This window comes from Lissotriton helveticus, chromosome 1_2, assembly GCF_964261635.1.
Source record: "Lissotriton helveticus chromosome 1_2, aLisHel1.1, whole genome shotgun sequence".
Lineage (NCBI taxonomy): Eukaryota > Metazoa > Chordata > Amphibia > Caudata > Salamandridae > Lissotriton > Lissotriton helveticus.
Genome location: NC_136058.1, coordinates 69,124,069 through 69,142,062, shown reverse-complemented (window position 1 = coordinate 69,142,062; position 17,994 = coordinate 69,124,069). Strand labels below are relative to the sequence as shown.

At 41.2% G+C, this 17,994-nt stretch overlaps 1 protein-coding gene across 1 annotated transcript; it reads right to left on the bottom strand.

Moving 5' to 3' along the window:
* Window positions 1-2,210: 2,210 nt before the first annotated feature.
* LOC144807762 (zinc finger BED domain-containing protein 6-like) lies at window positions 2,211-4,797 on the bottom strand. The gene is made up of 2 exons (XM_078673421.1): window positions 2,568-4,797; window positions 2,211-2,291 (listed from the first exon to the last, which is right to left on the bottom strand). Exon 1 carries the CDS (start codon window positions 4,781-4,783, stop codon window positions 2,912-2,914), a length of 1,872 nt encoding a protein of 623 aa, XP_078529547.1. The 5' UTR covers window positions 4,784-4,797; the 3' UTR covers window positions 2,211-2,291; window positions 2,568-2,911.
* Between the last annotated feature and the right edge of the window lie 13,197 nt (window positions 4,798-17,994).

Sequence of the window (17,994 nt, the reverse complement as noted above, 5' to 3'; positions counted from 1 at the left end):
ACTATCTGACTCTTAGATAGGATATGATGTGTATCCAGTGGTGGCCCAGTGACAAATTACAATATGGTAATTACAGCAGGCTGGGACCGAAAGACAGATAGAGGCAGAGACAGAGAGAGAGGAAGACAGAAGGAGAGATAGAGAGGGAGGGAGCCAGAGGGAGGGTGAGGGAGGGAGACAGAGAGAGAGAGACAGCGAGGTAGAGGGAGACAAAGGGAGACAGAAAGAGGGAGACAGAGAGAGAGAGAGAGAGAGAGAGAGAGAGAGAGGGAGGGAAACAGACATATCGCCTGGGCCTGGTGCAGATGATACGGTTGCTGGTGTGGTTAACGGCTCAGAGGAAAAATCACTCACTTCTGCCACATCTCTTTCATATGAAAGAGCACCAAACCAAGGATACAAGTGAGTTGTGGGAAGGGAAATGGTGATTCAAGCGCCCCTCCCTGCGGACGCCCATGATACTGGCCTGAATAGTTTTGTACTGCCCTGGCTAGTTGCTAGTTGTACTGTGACACAACTTCCTGCTGAATCATTTTGTGTTAATCATATTCCTAAAGAGCATTGCTTACAGATTATGTCTTTCTTTCTTCATATAGTTGGCAATACTAAAACCTCCAAACCAACGAGGAGTATGCTGGCTGTACTGGCCCGGCAACGGAGGCTGGAAGCAACTGTTGCCGAATATCGGCGACTGGTGGAACTCGAGGGGGATGACACGCACTCCAGTGCATCCAACTTAACATCGTCTACATCCTCCTCTGTTACCCCACGTTCTGCCGGTAAGCACAGTGCTCCAGCGAACCGGAGCCGTGCCGGAAGACGCCACCGCCGAGCAGCAAAAGCTGCACCTCGCAGCACTGTTAAAGGTCGCTTGCGCCGTGCACTCCGCAGAGTGTCAGACCTAGAGGCGGAGGTCCAGAAATGGCACAAATTTCAAAATGTGGTGGAGGGCCTCCGCCTAGAGCAAGCCATCCTCCAAGAAAAATATGATGCCCTGGCCCTAAAGCATGATGCCCTGGAGGCCAAACTTACCAGCTTGCATCCCTAGAGTGTCCCTTGCCCCTTTTTTTGAGACTTTTGGGGGGTGGGAATTGGGAGTTGGGTTTTTTGGGGACTTTTGAGGACTATTTGTTGGGGTTAGGGAGGGTCTTGCGGGAGATTATTATGTTAGGGATATAAATATACTTTTTCAAACTTTATCTGAGCATACCTGTTTTTTTACTACTTTTGAGCTGGGTGGGTGGTGGTTTTGCAGTAATTTCATTTAACTGAACACTGTCATCGTGTTGGTTCACGTGCAATAGGCCAAATGTTTTCCTAAGTAAATGCCTGTCACAGAGTTTGTTAATTCAAGAGCCCTAGGACTTTGCTGCTAGTACCACTGTCACTCTCTCGCCTCTCCGAATACTCCATTATACTACCTCCCATCCAAAAGCTTATCTTACCTGTAATTTGTGTTTGAGGGCTGGCTCCACCTGGAATTCACAGAGTCCTAACGCGTTCTGCAGCAGGGCCACAACTGGAGTTTCCCGGCGTGGATTTTCTGCAAATCAAAAGCAATCAACATTAGAAATGTGGTAGCGGTGCTGACACAACCCTAAAACCTAGAAGCCCCAGAGACAGCACCCCTGAGACAGGCAAGCGAGCAATATAATGCCTACACGTTCACGTGCAATAGGCCAAATGTTTTCCTAAGTAAATGCCTGTCACAGACTTTGTTAATTCAAGAGCCCTAGGACTTTGCTGCTAGTACCACTGTCACTCTCTCGCCTCTCCGAATACTCCATTATACTACCTCCCATCCAAAAGCTTATCTTACCTGTAATTTGTGTTTGAGGGCTGGCTCCACCTGGAATTCACAGAGTCCTAACGCGTTCTGCAGCAGGGCCACAACTGGAGTTTCCCGGCGTGGATTTTCTGCAAATCAAAAGCAATCAACATTAGAAATGCGGTAGCGGTGCTGACACAACCCTAAAACCTAGAAGCCCCAGAGACAGCACCCCTGAGACAGGCAAGCGAGCAATATAACGCCTACACGTTCACGTGCAATAGGCCAAATGTTTTCCTAAGTAAATGCCTGTCACAGACTTTGTTAATTCAGGAGCCCTAGGACTTTGCTGCTAGTACCACTGTCACTCTCTCGCCTCTCCGAATACTCCATTATACTACCTCCCATCCAAAAGCTTATCTTACCTGTAATTTGTGTTTGAGGGCTGGCTCCACCTGGAATTCACAGAGTCCTAACGCGTTCTGCAGCAGGGCCACAACTGGAGTTTCCCGGCGTGGATTTTCTGCAAATCAAAAGCAATCAACATTAGAAATGCGGTAGCGGTGCTGACACAACCCTAAAACCTAGAAGCCCCAGAGACAGCACCCCTGAGACAGGCAAGCGAGCAATATAACGCATACACGTTCACGTGCAATAGGCCAAATGTTTTCCTAAGTAAATGCCTGTCACAGAGTTTGTTAATTCAAGAGCCCTAGGACTTTGCTGCTAGTACCACTGTCACTCTCTCGCCTCTCCGAATACTCCATTATACTACCTACCATCCAAAAGCTTATCTTACCTGTAATTTGTGTTTGAGGGCTGGCTCCTTCATTTCTTCATTTCTTCATTTCTTCATTGTGCAGAATCCAGGCATCAGCATTATGGGTAATGGATAGGGTGAGTCTGGAGGAGGAGGACTCAGGATAGACGACCAGGACTGAGTTCTTGTCAACTAACTGTTGTGAACCTGAGGAATGCTGCGGCATCAAAATCAAGATAGTTCTGTTGATGGGCTTGTTGTTTTATTGGTTGATTACAGTTTTGTTGGGAATGTGATGAAGCACTTGCTAAAGAAAGACAGACACACAGGAATAAAAGTGAATAAGGAGGACTATTTACAATTAATGAATGATTGAGTCATTTTCAGAACTCGCTGTCAGGGAAGCAGAACTCGTCCTCATACTCTGCTAAATCATCAGTCGGGGTTACTTCTGGTAACTGAGGAGAACTTTCCTCGGGTAGGGCGGTGTCCTCTTCTTCCTGCGTGCATTCTCGTACTCTGTAATCTGGTGGTATGAAGTGCTGGTTCATCTTTATCAAGGTGAGCCGCTCCACATTTGCGGGCAAGAGGCGGGACCTTTTGGAAGTCACAATGCCACCAGCAGAACTAAAAACACGTTCTGAAGACACGCTTGCGAGTGGGCAAGACAAGTAATTGATAGCCAGGTTGGTGAGCTCTCGCCATATTTTTCTTTTCCCATGCCAATACGCCAATGGGTCCTCAGTAATATTGACCTCTGTTGAGTCATCCAGATAGGCCTGCACCATTGAAAGAATGTCCTCCCGGATTCCTGTACTTTGCACTTCTGTGTCCTTTCTAGGACCAGGAAACCCTAGCTGAGTTAGCCAACTCGCTTCAGACATATCGCATGCGCCTGGTGCAGATGATACGGTTGCTGGTGTGGTTAACGGCTCAGAGGGAAAGTCACTCACTTCTGCCACAGGCACAGATGGTGAAGTGCTTTTTTGGGACGCCTGATCGCCTGCTGATTCACTAGTAGTACTGTCTTCTCCTACAGTTTCCTTCCGTTCTATTTCAAAACGAATGGCTGACTGAGCTAGCCAACCTTTGTACTCTGTAACATCCGATGTTTCAAAAGGAATTATTACTTTGCCAAACAATGGCTTTTTGTAACGTGGATCCAGAATAGTAGCACAAATGTAGTGCTGTTGTTTCTTGATATTTACAAGCCGTTCATTGCTAACTAGGCGTTGTAATAATCTCTGCGCCAACTCATGTGCTTCGTTCTTTCCAACGTCCTTTAATTGTGAAGACACCACCTTGACTTGGTGCTCGAGCTTCAGCAACAGTGGGATAGCTTTGCTCAAAGAACAGTCCTCCCTGCTCACGTCACGCGTGAAGACCTCAAAAGGCCGAAGCATGTCTGTCAGGCTTTTAACTAGCTGCCATTGCTCCACCGCTAGTATCATTCCTGTCGTATCACCACCCAGGTTGTAGAAATACTCATTGACTACTGGAAACAGCTCATGCAGACGCTCAAGCATGTAGAAGGTTGAGTTCCAACGTGTTGCCACCTCCTGGATAAGTGCTTTCACTGGCATTCTACGTTCATTTTGCTTGCGCCTCAGCTCCTTCCGGGCCTTAAAAGAATGGTTGAAATGTGTGCATATTCTTCTGCAGATGGTCAGTGTTTTGTCGACTGCAAGTTCTTTTTTCAAAAAATTTTGCACAACAAGGTTGATACAGTGCGCCAAACACGGCACTCTGAAATAGAAACCGTCCGCCATGGCCCTAACTACATTGCTGCCATTATCTGTAGAAACATAACCAACCTTGCAATGTCTTGGGCGCAGCCATTGCAAGACCTTTTTGTTAAAGTCAGCCAAAATGTTGACTGCAGTATGACTTTTCTCCATGCCAAACATGGCTAATGTTGCATGTTTACGAGCACCCTTAAAAATCTCGACCAAGTCACCACCTGCATTTATCTGTTTAATAACCCCTGAAAAAGAGACCCAGTGTGCAGTGATGCACATGTAATCAGTGGCTGCGCAACTGGTCCACATGTCTGTTGTCAGGTGTATAGTGTGAACAGCACTCTTCTGCAAAGCTGCCCCCACCAACTCAAGCACCTCTTTGTGTAGTGCTGGAACAGCAACCCTGGCAAAATAGTACCGGCTAGGAACCTTCCATTTAGGGGCCAATGTTGCCACGAGTTCAAGGAAACCCACACCTTCGACAAACGAAAAAGGGAGAAGGTCCACCGCTAGCATTTTTGCCAGCTTAGTGTTATAGAGGCGTACAGTTGGGTGGTTGCGTTGAAATTGCGCATCTGAGGAGAACATGGCTGAAATGGTGCGCTGGACAAATGTACGGGATGATGCTGATGCCTTCTTCGACCCACTTCTGATCAGTGTTGACATTTTCCGCATTGGTGTGTCTCCCAGACTCTCAGTGTGCCTGCTATGTGTTACGGAGGGTGTGGTGCTGCAAGGGGTACTGGGTGCAACCGGACACATGTCTGACGCTTCTTCTACCTCCCCATCATCTTCAGATGAAACACCTACTATGGGTATATTTTGGCCACTTGCCCTTTGGGATCGCTTTCCCTTGACGTTTGCTAGGTGCGGAAACCATTCGACAGCGTGCTTTCTTTCAAGATGACCTATCTGGCCTCCGGTTCCATAGTTGGTACCAGTCTTACCACGGCTAACGCTAGTCTTACAAATGCAACAAACGGCTATGTTATCATATTTTTCATGGACACTAAAAAAGTTCCAAACTGGGGACTGGAAACTTCTGGTTTTGCCGCACGAGGTGATACTGCTGCCAATGCCAGATGAAGCAGTGGTGGATGAGCCTTGCAGACATCTACTGGGTTGTGCAATTATTGCAGCAACCTTACTTGAGGGAGTCGAGCTGGATGGAGTCCCCCTCCGGGGAGAAAATATGGGAGCTGTAGGTTTTGTTGAACTTGTGGTACTACTTGACTGCGTTGGTGGTGCTACCAGTGGCACGTCGCCAGGGTCACGCTCAGCATGACGTCGGGATAGGGTGTAAATGTCTGTCTGCTGCATGGCCGGTGTGGCTGGACTGACATGTGTGATGACTAGGTCATTGCTGTCATCCTCTTCAACAACATCAGAATGCACCACTTCATCAAGTCCGACGTTCGGATCCATAAGTATGAGCTTTCCGGGGCCCTTCCTTTTAACATTTGATACCTTTCGCAGCTCATGGTGTGCCTCCCTCTCAGACGTCGGAGATGGTTGCCAATCCAGATCCAGATCATCATCTGATGGAGCGGGGCTTGAAGAGGAACTTCTACACACCCTCCTTGATCTTTTCCTTGCTGGGGAGCTGGGAGAAAATGAATCATCAGGAGGAGTGGCTTCGTCTTCCTGACATGATACCCCGGCTCCAAAGTCAATTTCCTCCTGTGCCCCTACTTCTGGAAGAACAACCATTGTGGGCACTTGCACCGCTCCATGGCCATCTTCACTGACCTCTACTTGCAAGTCTCCATGGACCTCTCCTTCTCGGCCTTCTCCTTCTCGGCCTTCTCCTTCTCGGCCTTCTCCTTCTCGGCCTTCTCCTTCTCGGACAGCTCCTTCTCGGCCTTCTCCTTCTCGGCCTTCTCCTTCTCGGCCTTCTCCTTCTCGGCCTTCTCCTTCTCGGACAGCTCCTTCTCGGCCTTCTCCTTCTCGGCCTTCTCCTTCTCGGCCTTCTCCTTCTCGGCCTTCTCCTTCTCGGACAGCTCCTTCTCGGCCTTCTCCTTCTCGGCCTTCTCCTTCTCGGCCTTCTCCTTCTCGGCCTTCTCCTTCTCGGCCTTCTCCTTCTCGGACAGCTCCTTCTCGGACAGCTCCTTCTCGGACAGCTCCTTCTCGGCCTTCTCCTTCTCGGACAGCTCCTTCTCGGACAGCTCCTTCTCGGACAGCTCCTTCTCGGACAGCTCCTTCTCGGACAGCTCCTTGCGCATGTACTTCTGCTTGTACTAGTAGCCCATGCAGTTGTTGTTGCGGCTTTGGTTGTTCAATAGTACTTGTGAGATGAGTTAAAACCTGTGTTGATGGCGTGCTGCTACTTTCTTGCGATGATCCAACATCACTGGTCGTTGGTGATTCAACAACTAAACAGGATACCTGTGCAGCACTCATGGTGGGCCTTTGTTTTTTTGGTTGTTGTTGCCCAAAAAATGTCTTGGTTGAGCAACCAGTCGCCTTGGTAAGTGGTGCCACTTGCTTCTTCTTCTCCTTAGTAGAGACATCTTTCTTGGAAGAGGACCTACGGGCACCTCTTTTTGGAGCCATCTTCTTCAGATGTCGGAACAACAGGCCGCAGCAGCACTTCTTCCTGGCACTGATGCTCAACGATGATGATGCGTAGTTTTGTGCACCTAAACGCAAACGAAGACAGAGGAACATCAGTAAATATAAATGTTGCATATGTAGCGCTTGAATAAACAGTTAGCAAGTAGGCATTTATGAATACACACGTGCACACCACACAATATGGAATTTTCAGAATTAGGATTTGCTAAATTTTTGGGAAACAGGAATTTAACATTGATCCAAGAGAGCACACACACAGAGGGTTGTGCTTTCATGTACCCCTGACTCCGCCTGGGCACAATGGGTGAAAGCAAGGCACAATGGGTGTAGGCCTATGTCTCAAAGCTCACTGCCTGCCTTCAAAATGGCAGCTTGACCCCCCCATCCACATGGCCAGGACCATGCCTCAAAATGGCCACCACCAACATAGCCAGCACCCAACCCCTACTCCAAAAAGTGAAAACACACAACACAAATCAAATCACCACAATCCAATGCCATCCATCCATTTTCAGAAGGCTTATGCTGCCTGCTGGTGGTTTTCCGGTGCAAAATTGCATTTTTTACAATTTCGCGAGTGCGAGATTGTTGCTTCACGGCGCGAACGTGGCAAAAACCCACAAAATCCGCGAACAGACCGATTCTGGGCCCCCCTGGGCATAATGGATGACATCAGAGCACAGTGGGTGCAGGCCTATGGCACAAAGCACACAACTTACAAATGGCCCCTAGACCCCCACCCACACGGGACCAGACAATAAAATGGCCCCCACCCCCATAGCAAGCCCCCAACACCACCCCAAAAAGTCCTAAAACACACAAAAATCAGCACAATCCAATGTCATCCATGCCCTGGCCAGAATCATGTTAACAAAAATAATTTCAACAAAACAGTTGTATCATCCATGCACCCATAAATAAGCCTGGTGGTTTTCAATTCATGTGCAGCAGAATTGTAATTTTTACAATTTCGCGAGTGCGAGATTGTTGCTGCGCGGGACACGAGCAGTGCGAACACAAGCAAAAACATCCTCAGCTCGCGAACTTGCAGATTTTCCCCCCAAAAAAGTCGAAAAAAAACAACACACACAAAAATCACCACAAACAAACAACATCAACTTACTTCTTTGTGAAATCAAAATTCGAATCCAAAAGTAATCCAACAAGCCTCAAATCCAAATATCCAGCAGCAACCACAAAAAGTAATCCTTCCCAGTCAAGAATGATCGAAAAGTGGCCAGGAAATGGAGGAGCTTGCTGGACAGGAACAGGAAGTTGGAGACTGGGGCACTTCCTTCACCCCACCCCTATGGGAGGAGCTTGCTGGACAGGAACAGGAAGTTGGAGACTGGGCCACTTCCTTTACTAAGTAATTTTTGTACTTTCGCTAGTGCAAGATTGTTCCTGCCCGCGCCGCGGACCGCGAGCAGCGCGAGCAGTGCGAACACAAACAAAAAATCCGCTTCGCGCGGATTTTGCGTATTCTCGCCGCATCCGCGAGAGTTCGCGGATTGCGGATTCTCCGAAAATACGAAAAATCCGCGAGCGTAACGGATTTTACGCCCATGCTTACTTTTTTGTAGAAGAAACCACTAAATTAGGATTTTATTTTTTAAAAAGAAGCACAAATGATTCCAACACCATGCTGTGGGGTTATACATTTTTTCAAATTCATCACTGCACTGATATACCTTGTGGTGATGTGAAGTTGAAAAAACTGGAAGCCAACTAACGGTCCCCTCAAACAATATTAAAGGGGGCTGCATGCATCACGTTACTCACTTGCTTATTCTATACCTAATACTTATGCATTCCAACAAATGATGTCAACTCATAAAAAAGGTAATTTCCAATAGTTCTTATTACAGCAATATATAATGAGTCTACTTGAAAAACTGAACTTGCTGTTAGTGTATTATGGTGAAAGCGTTATGTCATCATAGTGATACATTCTAGTTTAAGCTAGAACACTGACAATCTGGGAATTTAGTTTCATAAGATTTAAAATTCTGTCTTCAACATTATCATCATTCTTGCAACAGGCTTGTAAGCTAAACAAGTTTTTAAAAATTAGTTCTAAAGCAATCAAAAGGTGATGTTTGATTTTGATGGACAAATGCCTTCCTTACCTCATTGAATTACTTTTTTTCAATATGTTATTATGCGTCGGGACAATCACACAGCACTGGAAAGGCTGTGTTATGTAGCTGAGAACCCACTCTGCTAGTAGGCAATGCTTTAATGATCATCTGTAGAAATAGAAAGAGGAAATAGGCAATATTTACCAAATAGAGTGAATGAAGCAAGTAAAGATGCGTAGTTCGTTAATTGACAAATGATGGGAAAAAAGGCCAGAGAGCACCCGCGGGACTAGAACCATTGAAAGGTTGAACAAGTTAAATCATGTAAACTTGAGAAGGAACCGCTGGGCTATAGCTGACCCAACAGCAACATCTTTCTTTAAGCTATACCACAGTGAACATCAACTAGGGAATTAATGTTAATTTTTTGAACTCTCAGGATAAAAATATTGCACAAATTACTTTCATGTTATTGAATCCATTAGCGATAAGGAATATATATTCTTCACTTTGAGCTACTCCTAAATATTGGAAGGGTGTTCAGCCTCAAATGAAGGTACAGACACCAGAAACATTTATGGTATGAAAATCTTAACCCATGGAATTGTCTCTGTATTCAGATGAAGAACTCTGAACTTCTGTAAGGGGATGTGTTGTAGATCAGGCAGTCCATTGTTTGTGGCAGTCTGAGATTTGTAGCCGTGATTTATTAACAGGATTAACAACAGAATTAAAAATCCTTCTGAGTGAGTAGTTTAACATTAAATTCAAATCACAGAATTCAATGTAAATGCAGCCAAATTTAGGTTTTGACATATTAAACCTGGAAGCCCTGTCAGGTCTGCATCCCCAGCAGCAACAACTGTACATTGTCATAAACACCTGTCGTTGCAGTTGTTATCAATGTAGGAACATTTTGCTAGGTGACTTTGTCAAACATTATGCAGTTCGTCAACATTTTCAGGGTTCCTTTTTTGTAGAAGAAACACTAAATTAGGATTTTATTTTTTAAAAAGAAACACAAATGATTCCAACACCATGCTGTGGGGTTATACATTTTTTCAAATTCATCACTGCACTGATATATCTTGTGGTGATGAGAAGTATTAAAAAACTGGAAGCCAACTAACGTTCCCCTCAAACAATGTTAAAGGGGGCTGCATGCATAACGTTACTCACTTGCTTATTCTATACCTAATACTTATGCATTCCAACAAATGATGTCAACTCATAAAAAAGGTAATTTCCAATAGTTCTTATTACAGCAATATATGAGTCTACTTGAATTACTTAACTTGCTGTTAGTGTATTATGGTGAAAGCGTTATGTCATCATAGTGATACATTCTAGTTTAAGCTAGAATACTAACAATCTAGGAATTTAGTTTCATAAGATTTAAAATTCTGTCTTCAACATTATCATCATTATTGCAACAGGCTTGTAAGTTAAACAAGTTTTGAAAAATTTGTTCTAAAGCAATCAAAAGGTGATGTTTGATTTTGATGGACAAATGCCTTCCTTACCTCATTGAATTACTTTTTTTCAATATGTTATTATGCGTCGGGACAATCACACAGCACTGGAAAGGCTGGGTTATGTAGCTGAGTACCCACTCTGCTAGTAGGCAATGCTTTAAAGATCATTTGTAGAAATAGAAAGAGGAAATAGGCGATATTTACCAAATAGAGTGAATGAAGCAAGTAAAGATGCGTAGTTCATTAATTGACAAATGATGGGAAAAAAAGGCCAGAGAGCACCCGCGGGACTAGAACCATTTAAAGGTTAAACAAGTTAAATGATGTAAACTTGAGAAGGAACCGCTGGGCTATAGCTGACCCAACAGCAACATCTTTCTTCAAGCTATAACACAGTGAACATCAACTAGGGAATTAATGTAAATTTTTTGAACTCTCAGGATAAACATATTGCACAAATTACTTTCATGTTATTGAAGACATTAGCGATAAGGAATATATATTCTTCACTTTGAGCTACTCCTAAATATTGGAAGGGTGTTCAGCCTCAAATGAAAGTACAGACACCAGAAACATTTAGGTATGAAAATCTTAACCCATGGAATTGTCTCTGTATTCAGATGAAGATCTCTGAACTTCTGTAAGGGGATGTGTTGTAGATCAGGCAGTCCATTGTTTGTGGCATTCTGAGATTTGTAGCCGTGATTTATTAACAGGATTAACAACAGAATTAAAAATCCTTCTGAGTGAGTAGTTTAACATTAAATTCAAATCACAGAATTCAATGTAAATGCAGCCAAAATTAGGTTTTGACATATTAAACCTGGAAACCCTGTCAGGTCTGCTTCCCCAGCAGCAACAACTGTACATTGTCATAAACACCTGTCGTTGCAGTTGTTATCAATGTAGGAACATTTTGCGAGGTGACTTTGTCAAACATTATGCAGTTCGTCAACATTTTCAGGGTTCCTTTTTTGTAGAAGAAACCACTAAATTAGGATTTTATTTTTTAAAAAGAAACACAAATGATTCCAACACCATGCTGTGGGGTTATACATTTTTTCAAATTCATCACTGCACTGATATACCTTGTGGTGATGTGAAGTTGAAAAAACTGGAAGCCAACTAACGGTCCCCTCAAACAATATTAAAGGGGGCTGCATGCATCACGTTACTCACTTGCTTATTCTATACCTAATACTTATGCATTCCAACAAATGATGTCAACTCATAAAAAAGGTAATTTCCAATAGTTCTTATTACAGCAATATATAATGAGTCTACTTGAAAAACTGAACTTGCTGTTAGTGTATTATCGTGAAAGCGTTATGTCATCATAGTGATACATTCTAGTTTAAGCTAGAACACTGACAATCTGGGAATTTAGTTTCATAAGATTTAAAATTCTGTCTTCAACATTATCATCATTCTTGCAACAGGCTTGTAAGTTAAACAAGTTTTTAAAAATTAGTTCTAAAGCAATCAAAAGGTGATGTTTGATTTTGATGGACAAATGCCTTCCTTACCTCATTGAATTACTTTTTTTCAATATGTTATTATGCGTCGGGACAATCACACAGCACTGGAAAGGCTGTGTTATGTAGCTGAGAACCCACTCTGCTAGTAGGCAATGCTTTAATGATCATCTGTAGAAATAGAAAGAGGAAATAGGCAATATTTACCAAATAGAGTGAATGAAGCAAGTAAAGATGCGTAGTTCGTTAATTGACAAATGATGGGAAAAAAGGCCAGAGAGCACCCGCGGGACTAGAACCTTTGAAAGGTTGAACAAGTTAAATCATGTAAACTTGAGAAGGAACCGCTGGGCTATAGCTGACCCAACAGCAACATCTTTCTTTAAGCTATAACACAGTGAACATCAACTAGGGAATTAATGTTAATTTTTTGAACTCTCAGGATAAACATATTGCACAAATTACTTTCATGTTATTGAATCCATTAGCGATAAGGAATATATATTCTTCACTTTGAGCTACTCCTAAATATTGGAAGGGTGTTCAGCCTCAAATGAAGGTACAGACACCAGAAACATTTATGGTATGAAAATCTTAACCCATGGAATTGTCTCTGTATTCAGATGAAGAACTCTGAACTTCTGTAAGGGGATGTGTTGTAGATCAGGCAGTCCATTGTTTGTGGCAGTCTGAGATTTGTAGCCGTGATTTATTAACAGGATTAACAACAGAATTAAAAATCCTTCTGAGTGAGTAGTTTAACATTAAATTCAAATCACAGAATTCAATGTAAATGCAGCCAAATTTAGATTTTGACATATTAAACCTGGAAACCCTGTCAGGTCTGCATCCCCAGCAGCAACAACTGTACATTGTCATAAACACCTGTCGTTGCAGTTGTTATCAATGTAGGAACATTTTGCTAGGTGACTTTGTCAAACATTATGCAGTTCGTCAACATTTTCAGGGTTCCTTTTTTGTAGAAGAAACACTAAATTAGGATTTTATTTTTTTAAAAGAAACACAAATGATTCCAACACCATGCTGTGGGGTTATACATTTTTTCAAATTCATCACTGCACTGATATATCTTGTGGTGATGAGAAGTATTAAAAAACTGGAAGCCAACTAACGTTCCCCTCAAACAATGTTAAAGGGGGCTGCATGCATAACGTTACTCACTTGCTTATTCTATACCTAATACTTATGCATTCCAACAAATGATGTCAACTCATAAAAAAGGTAATTTCCAATAGTTCTTATTACAGCAATATATGAGTCTACTTGAATTACTTAACTTGCTGTTAGTGTATTATGGTGAAAGCGTTATGTCATCATAGTGATACATTCTAGTTTAAGCTAGAATACTAACAATCTAGGAATTTAGTTTCATAAGATTTAAAATTCTGTCTTCAACATTATCATCATTATTGCAACAGGCTTGTAAGTTAAACAAGTTTTGAAAAATTAGTTCTAAAGCAATCAAAAGGTGATGTTTGATTTTGATGGACAAATGCCTTCCTTACCTCATTGAATTACTTTTTTTCAATATGTTATTATGCGTCGGGACAATCACACAGCACTGGAAAGGCTGGGTTATGTAGCTGAGAACCCACTCTGCTAGTAGGCAATGCTTTAAAGATCATTTGTAGAAATAGAAAGAGGAAATAGGCGATATTTACCAAATAGAGTGAATGAAGCAAGTAAAGATGCGTAGTTCATTAATTGACAAATGATGGGAAAAAAAGGCCAGAGAGCACCCGCGGGACTAGAACCATTTAAAGGTTAAACAAGTTAAATGATGTAAACTTGAGAAGGAACCGCTGGGCTATAGCTGACCCAACAGCAACATCTTTCTTCAAGCTATAACACAGTGAACATCAACTAGGGAATTAATGTAAATTTTTTGAACTCCCAGGATAAACATATTGCACAAATTACTTTCATGTTATTGAAGACATTAGCGATAAGGAATATATATTCTTCACTTTGAGCTACTCCTAAATATTGGAAGGGTGTTCAGCCTCAAATGAAAGTACAGACACCAGAAACATTTAGGTATGAAAATCTTAACCCATGGAATTGTCTCTGTATTCAGATGAAGATCTCTGAACTTCTGTAAGGGGATGTGTTGTAGATCAGGGGGTCCATTGTTTGTGGCATTCTGAGATTTGTAGCCGTGATTTATTAACAGGATTAACAACAGAATTAAAAATCCTTCTAAGTGAGTAGTTTAACATTAAATTCAAATCACAGAATTAAATGTAAATGCAGCCAAAATTAGGTTTTGACATATTAAACCTGGAAACGCTGTCAGGTCTGCATCCCCAGCAGCAACAACTGTACCTTGTCATAAACACCTGTCGTTGCAGTTGTTATCAATGTAGGAACATGTTTGCCAGGTGACTTTGTCAAACATTATGCAGTTCTTCAACATTTTCACGGTTCCTTTTTTGTAGAAGAAACCACTAAATTAGGATTTTATTTTTTAAAAAGAAACACAAATGATTCCAACACCATGCTGTGGGGTTATACATTTTTCAAATTCATCACTGCACTGATATACCTTGTGGTGATGTGAAGTTGAAAAAACTGGAAGCCAACTAACGGTCCCCTCAAACAATGTTAAAGGGGACTGCATGCATCACGTTACTCACTTGCTTATTCTATACCTAATACTTATGCATTCCAACAAATGATGTCAACTCATAAAAAAGGTAATTTCCAATAGTTCTTATTACAGCAAAATAAAATGAGTCTACTTGAATTACTTAACTTGCTGTTAGTGTATTATGGTGAAAGCGTTATGTCATCATAGTGATACATTCTAGTTTAAGCTAGAATACTGACAATCTGGGAATTTAGTTTCATAAGATTTAAAATTCTCTCTTCAACATTATCATCATTATTGCAACAGGCTTGTAAGTTAAAAAAGTTTAAAAAATTAGTTCTAAAGCAATCAAAAGGTGATGTTTGGTTTTGAATTACAAATGCCTTCCTTACCTCATTGAATTACTTTTTTTCAATATGTTATTATGGGTCGGGACAATCACACAGCACTGGAAAGGCTGTGTTATGTATCTGAGAACCCACTCTGCTAGTAGGCAATGCTTTAATGATCATTTGTAGAAATAGAAAGAGGAAATAGGCAATATTTACCAAATAGAGTGAATGAAGCAAGTAAAGATGCGTAGTTCATTAATTGACAAATGATGGGAAAAAAGGCCAGAGAGCACCCTCGGGACTAGAACCATTGAAAGGATGAACAAGTTAAATCACGTAAACTTGAGAAGGAACCACTGGACTATAGCTGACCCAACAGCAACATCTTTCTTCAAGCTATAACACAGTGAACATCAACTAGGGAATTAATGTTAATTTTTTGAACTCTCAGGATAAACATATTGCACAAATTACTTTCATGTTATTGAGGCCATTAGCGATAAGGAATATATATTCTTCACTTTGAGCTACTCCTAAATGTTGGAAGGGTGTTCAGCCTCAAATGAAGGTACAGACACCAGAAACATTTATGGTATGAAAATCTTAACCCATGGAATTGTCTCTGTATTCAGATGAAGAACTCTGAACTTCTGTAAGGGGATGTGTTGTAGATCAGGCAGTCCATTGTTTGTGGCAGTCTGAGATTTGTAGCCGTGATTTATTAACAGGATTAACAACAGAATTAAAAATCTTTCTGAGTGAGTAGTTTAACATTAAATTCAAATCACAGAATTCAATGTAAATGCAGCCAAAATTAGGTTTTGACATATTAAACCTGGAAACCCTGTCAGGTCTGCATCCCCAGCAGCAACAACTGTACATTGTCATAAACACCTGTCGTTGTAGTTGTTATCAATGTAGGAACATTTTGCTAGGTGACTTTGTCAAACAATATGCAGTTCTTAAACCTTTTCAGGGTTCCTTTTTTGTAGAAGAAACCACTAAATTAGGATTTTATTTTTTAAAAAGAAAGACAAATGATCCCAACACCATGCTGTGGGGTTATACATTTTTTCAAATTCATCACTGCACTGATATACCTTGTGGTGATGTGAAGTTGAAAAAACTGGAAGCCAACTAACGGTCCCCTCAAACAATGTTAAAGGGGGCTGCATGCATCACGTTACTCACTTGCTTATTCTATACCTAATACTTATGCATTCCAACAAATGATGTCAACTCATAAAAAAGGTCATTTCCAATAGTTCTTATTACAGCAATAAAAAATGAGTCTACTTGAATTACTTATTTTACTGTCAGTGTATTATGGTGAAAGCGTTATGTCATCATAGTGATACATTCTAGTTTAAGCTAGAATACTGACAATCTGGGAATTTAGTTTCATAAGATTTACAATTCTGTCTTCAACATTGTCATCATTATTGCAACAGGCTTGTAAGTCAAAAAAGTTTTAAAAAATGAGTTCTAAAGCAATCAAAAGGTGATGTTTGGTTTTGATGGACAAATGCCTTCCTTACCTCATTGAATAACTTTTTTTCAATATGTTATTATGCGTCGGGAAAATCACACAGCACTGGAAAGGCTGTGTTATGTAGCTGAGAACACACTCTGCTAGTAGGCAATGCTTTAATGATCATTTGTAGAAATAGAAAGAGGAAATAGGCGATATTTACCAAATAGAGTGAATGAAGCAAGTAAAGATGCGTAGTTCATTAATTGACAAATGATGGGGAAAAAAAGGCCAGAGAGCACCCGCGGGACTAGAACCATTGAAAGGTTGAACAAGTTAAATGATGTAATCTTGAGAAGGAACTGCTGGGCTATAGCTGACCCAACAGCAACATCTTTCTTCAAGCTATAACACAGTGAACATCAACTAGGGAATTAATGTTAATTTTTTTGAACTCTCAGGATAAACAAATTGCACAAATTACTTTCATGTTATTGAAGCCATTAGCGATAAGGAATATATATTCTTCACTTTGAGCTACTCCTGAATATTGGAAGGGGGTTCAGCCTCAAATGAAGGTACAGACATCAGAAACATTTGTGGTATGAAAATCTTAACCCATGGAATTGTCTCTGTATTCAGATGAAGAACTCTGAATTTCTGTAAGGGGATGTGTTGTAGATCAGGCAGTTCATTGTTTGTGGCAGTCTGAGATTTGTAGCCGTGATTTATTAACAGGATTAACAACAGAATTAAAAATCCTTCTGAGAGAGTAGTTTAACATTAAATTCAAATCACAGAATTCAATGTAAATGCAGACAAAATTAGGTTTTGACATATTAAACCTGGAAACCCTGTCAGGTCTGCATCCCCAGCAGCAACAACTGTACATTGTCATAAACACCTGTCGTTGCAGTTGTTATCAATGTAGGAACATTTTGCTAGGTGACTTTGTCAAACATTATGCAGTTCTTCAACATTTTCAGGGTTCCTTTTTTGTAGAAGAAACCACTAAATTAGGATTTTATTTTTTTAAAAGAAACACAAATGATTCCAACACCATGCTGTGGGGTTATACATGTTTTCAAATTCATCACAGCACTGATATACCTTGTTTGTGATGTGAAGTTGAAAAAACTGGAAGCCAACTAACGGTCCCCTCAAACAATGTTAAAGGGGGCTGCATGCATCACATTACTCACTTGCTTATTCTATACCTAATAATTATGCATTCCAACAAATGATGTCAACTCATAAAAAAGGTAATTTGCAATAGTTCTTATTACAGCAAAATAAAATGAGTCTACTTGAATTACTTAACTTGCTGTTAGTGTATTATGGTGAAAGCGTTATGTCATCATAGTGATACATTCTAGTTTAAGCTAGAATACTGACAATCTGGGAATTTAGTTTCATAAGATTTAAAATTCTGTCTTCAACATTATCATCATTATTGCAACAGGCTTGTAAGTTAAAAAAGTTTTAAAAAATTAGTTCAAAAGCAATCAAAAGGTGATGTTTGGTTTTGATGGACTAATGCCTTCCTTACCTCATTGAATTACTTTTTTTCAATTCGTTATTATGGGTCGGGACAATCACACAGCACTGGAAAGGCTTTGTTATGTAGCTGAGAACCCACTCTGCTAGTAGGCAATGCTTTAATGATCATTTGTAGAAATAGAAAGAGGAAATAGGCAATATTTACCAA

Bases quoted from the DNA above. Each gene is read 5' to 3' on its own strand.
- LOC144807762 (XM_078673421.1), bottom strand. From the start codon at position 4,783: ATGCTAGCGGTGGACCTTCTCCCTTTTTCGTTTGTCGAAGGTGTGGGT.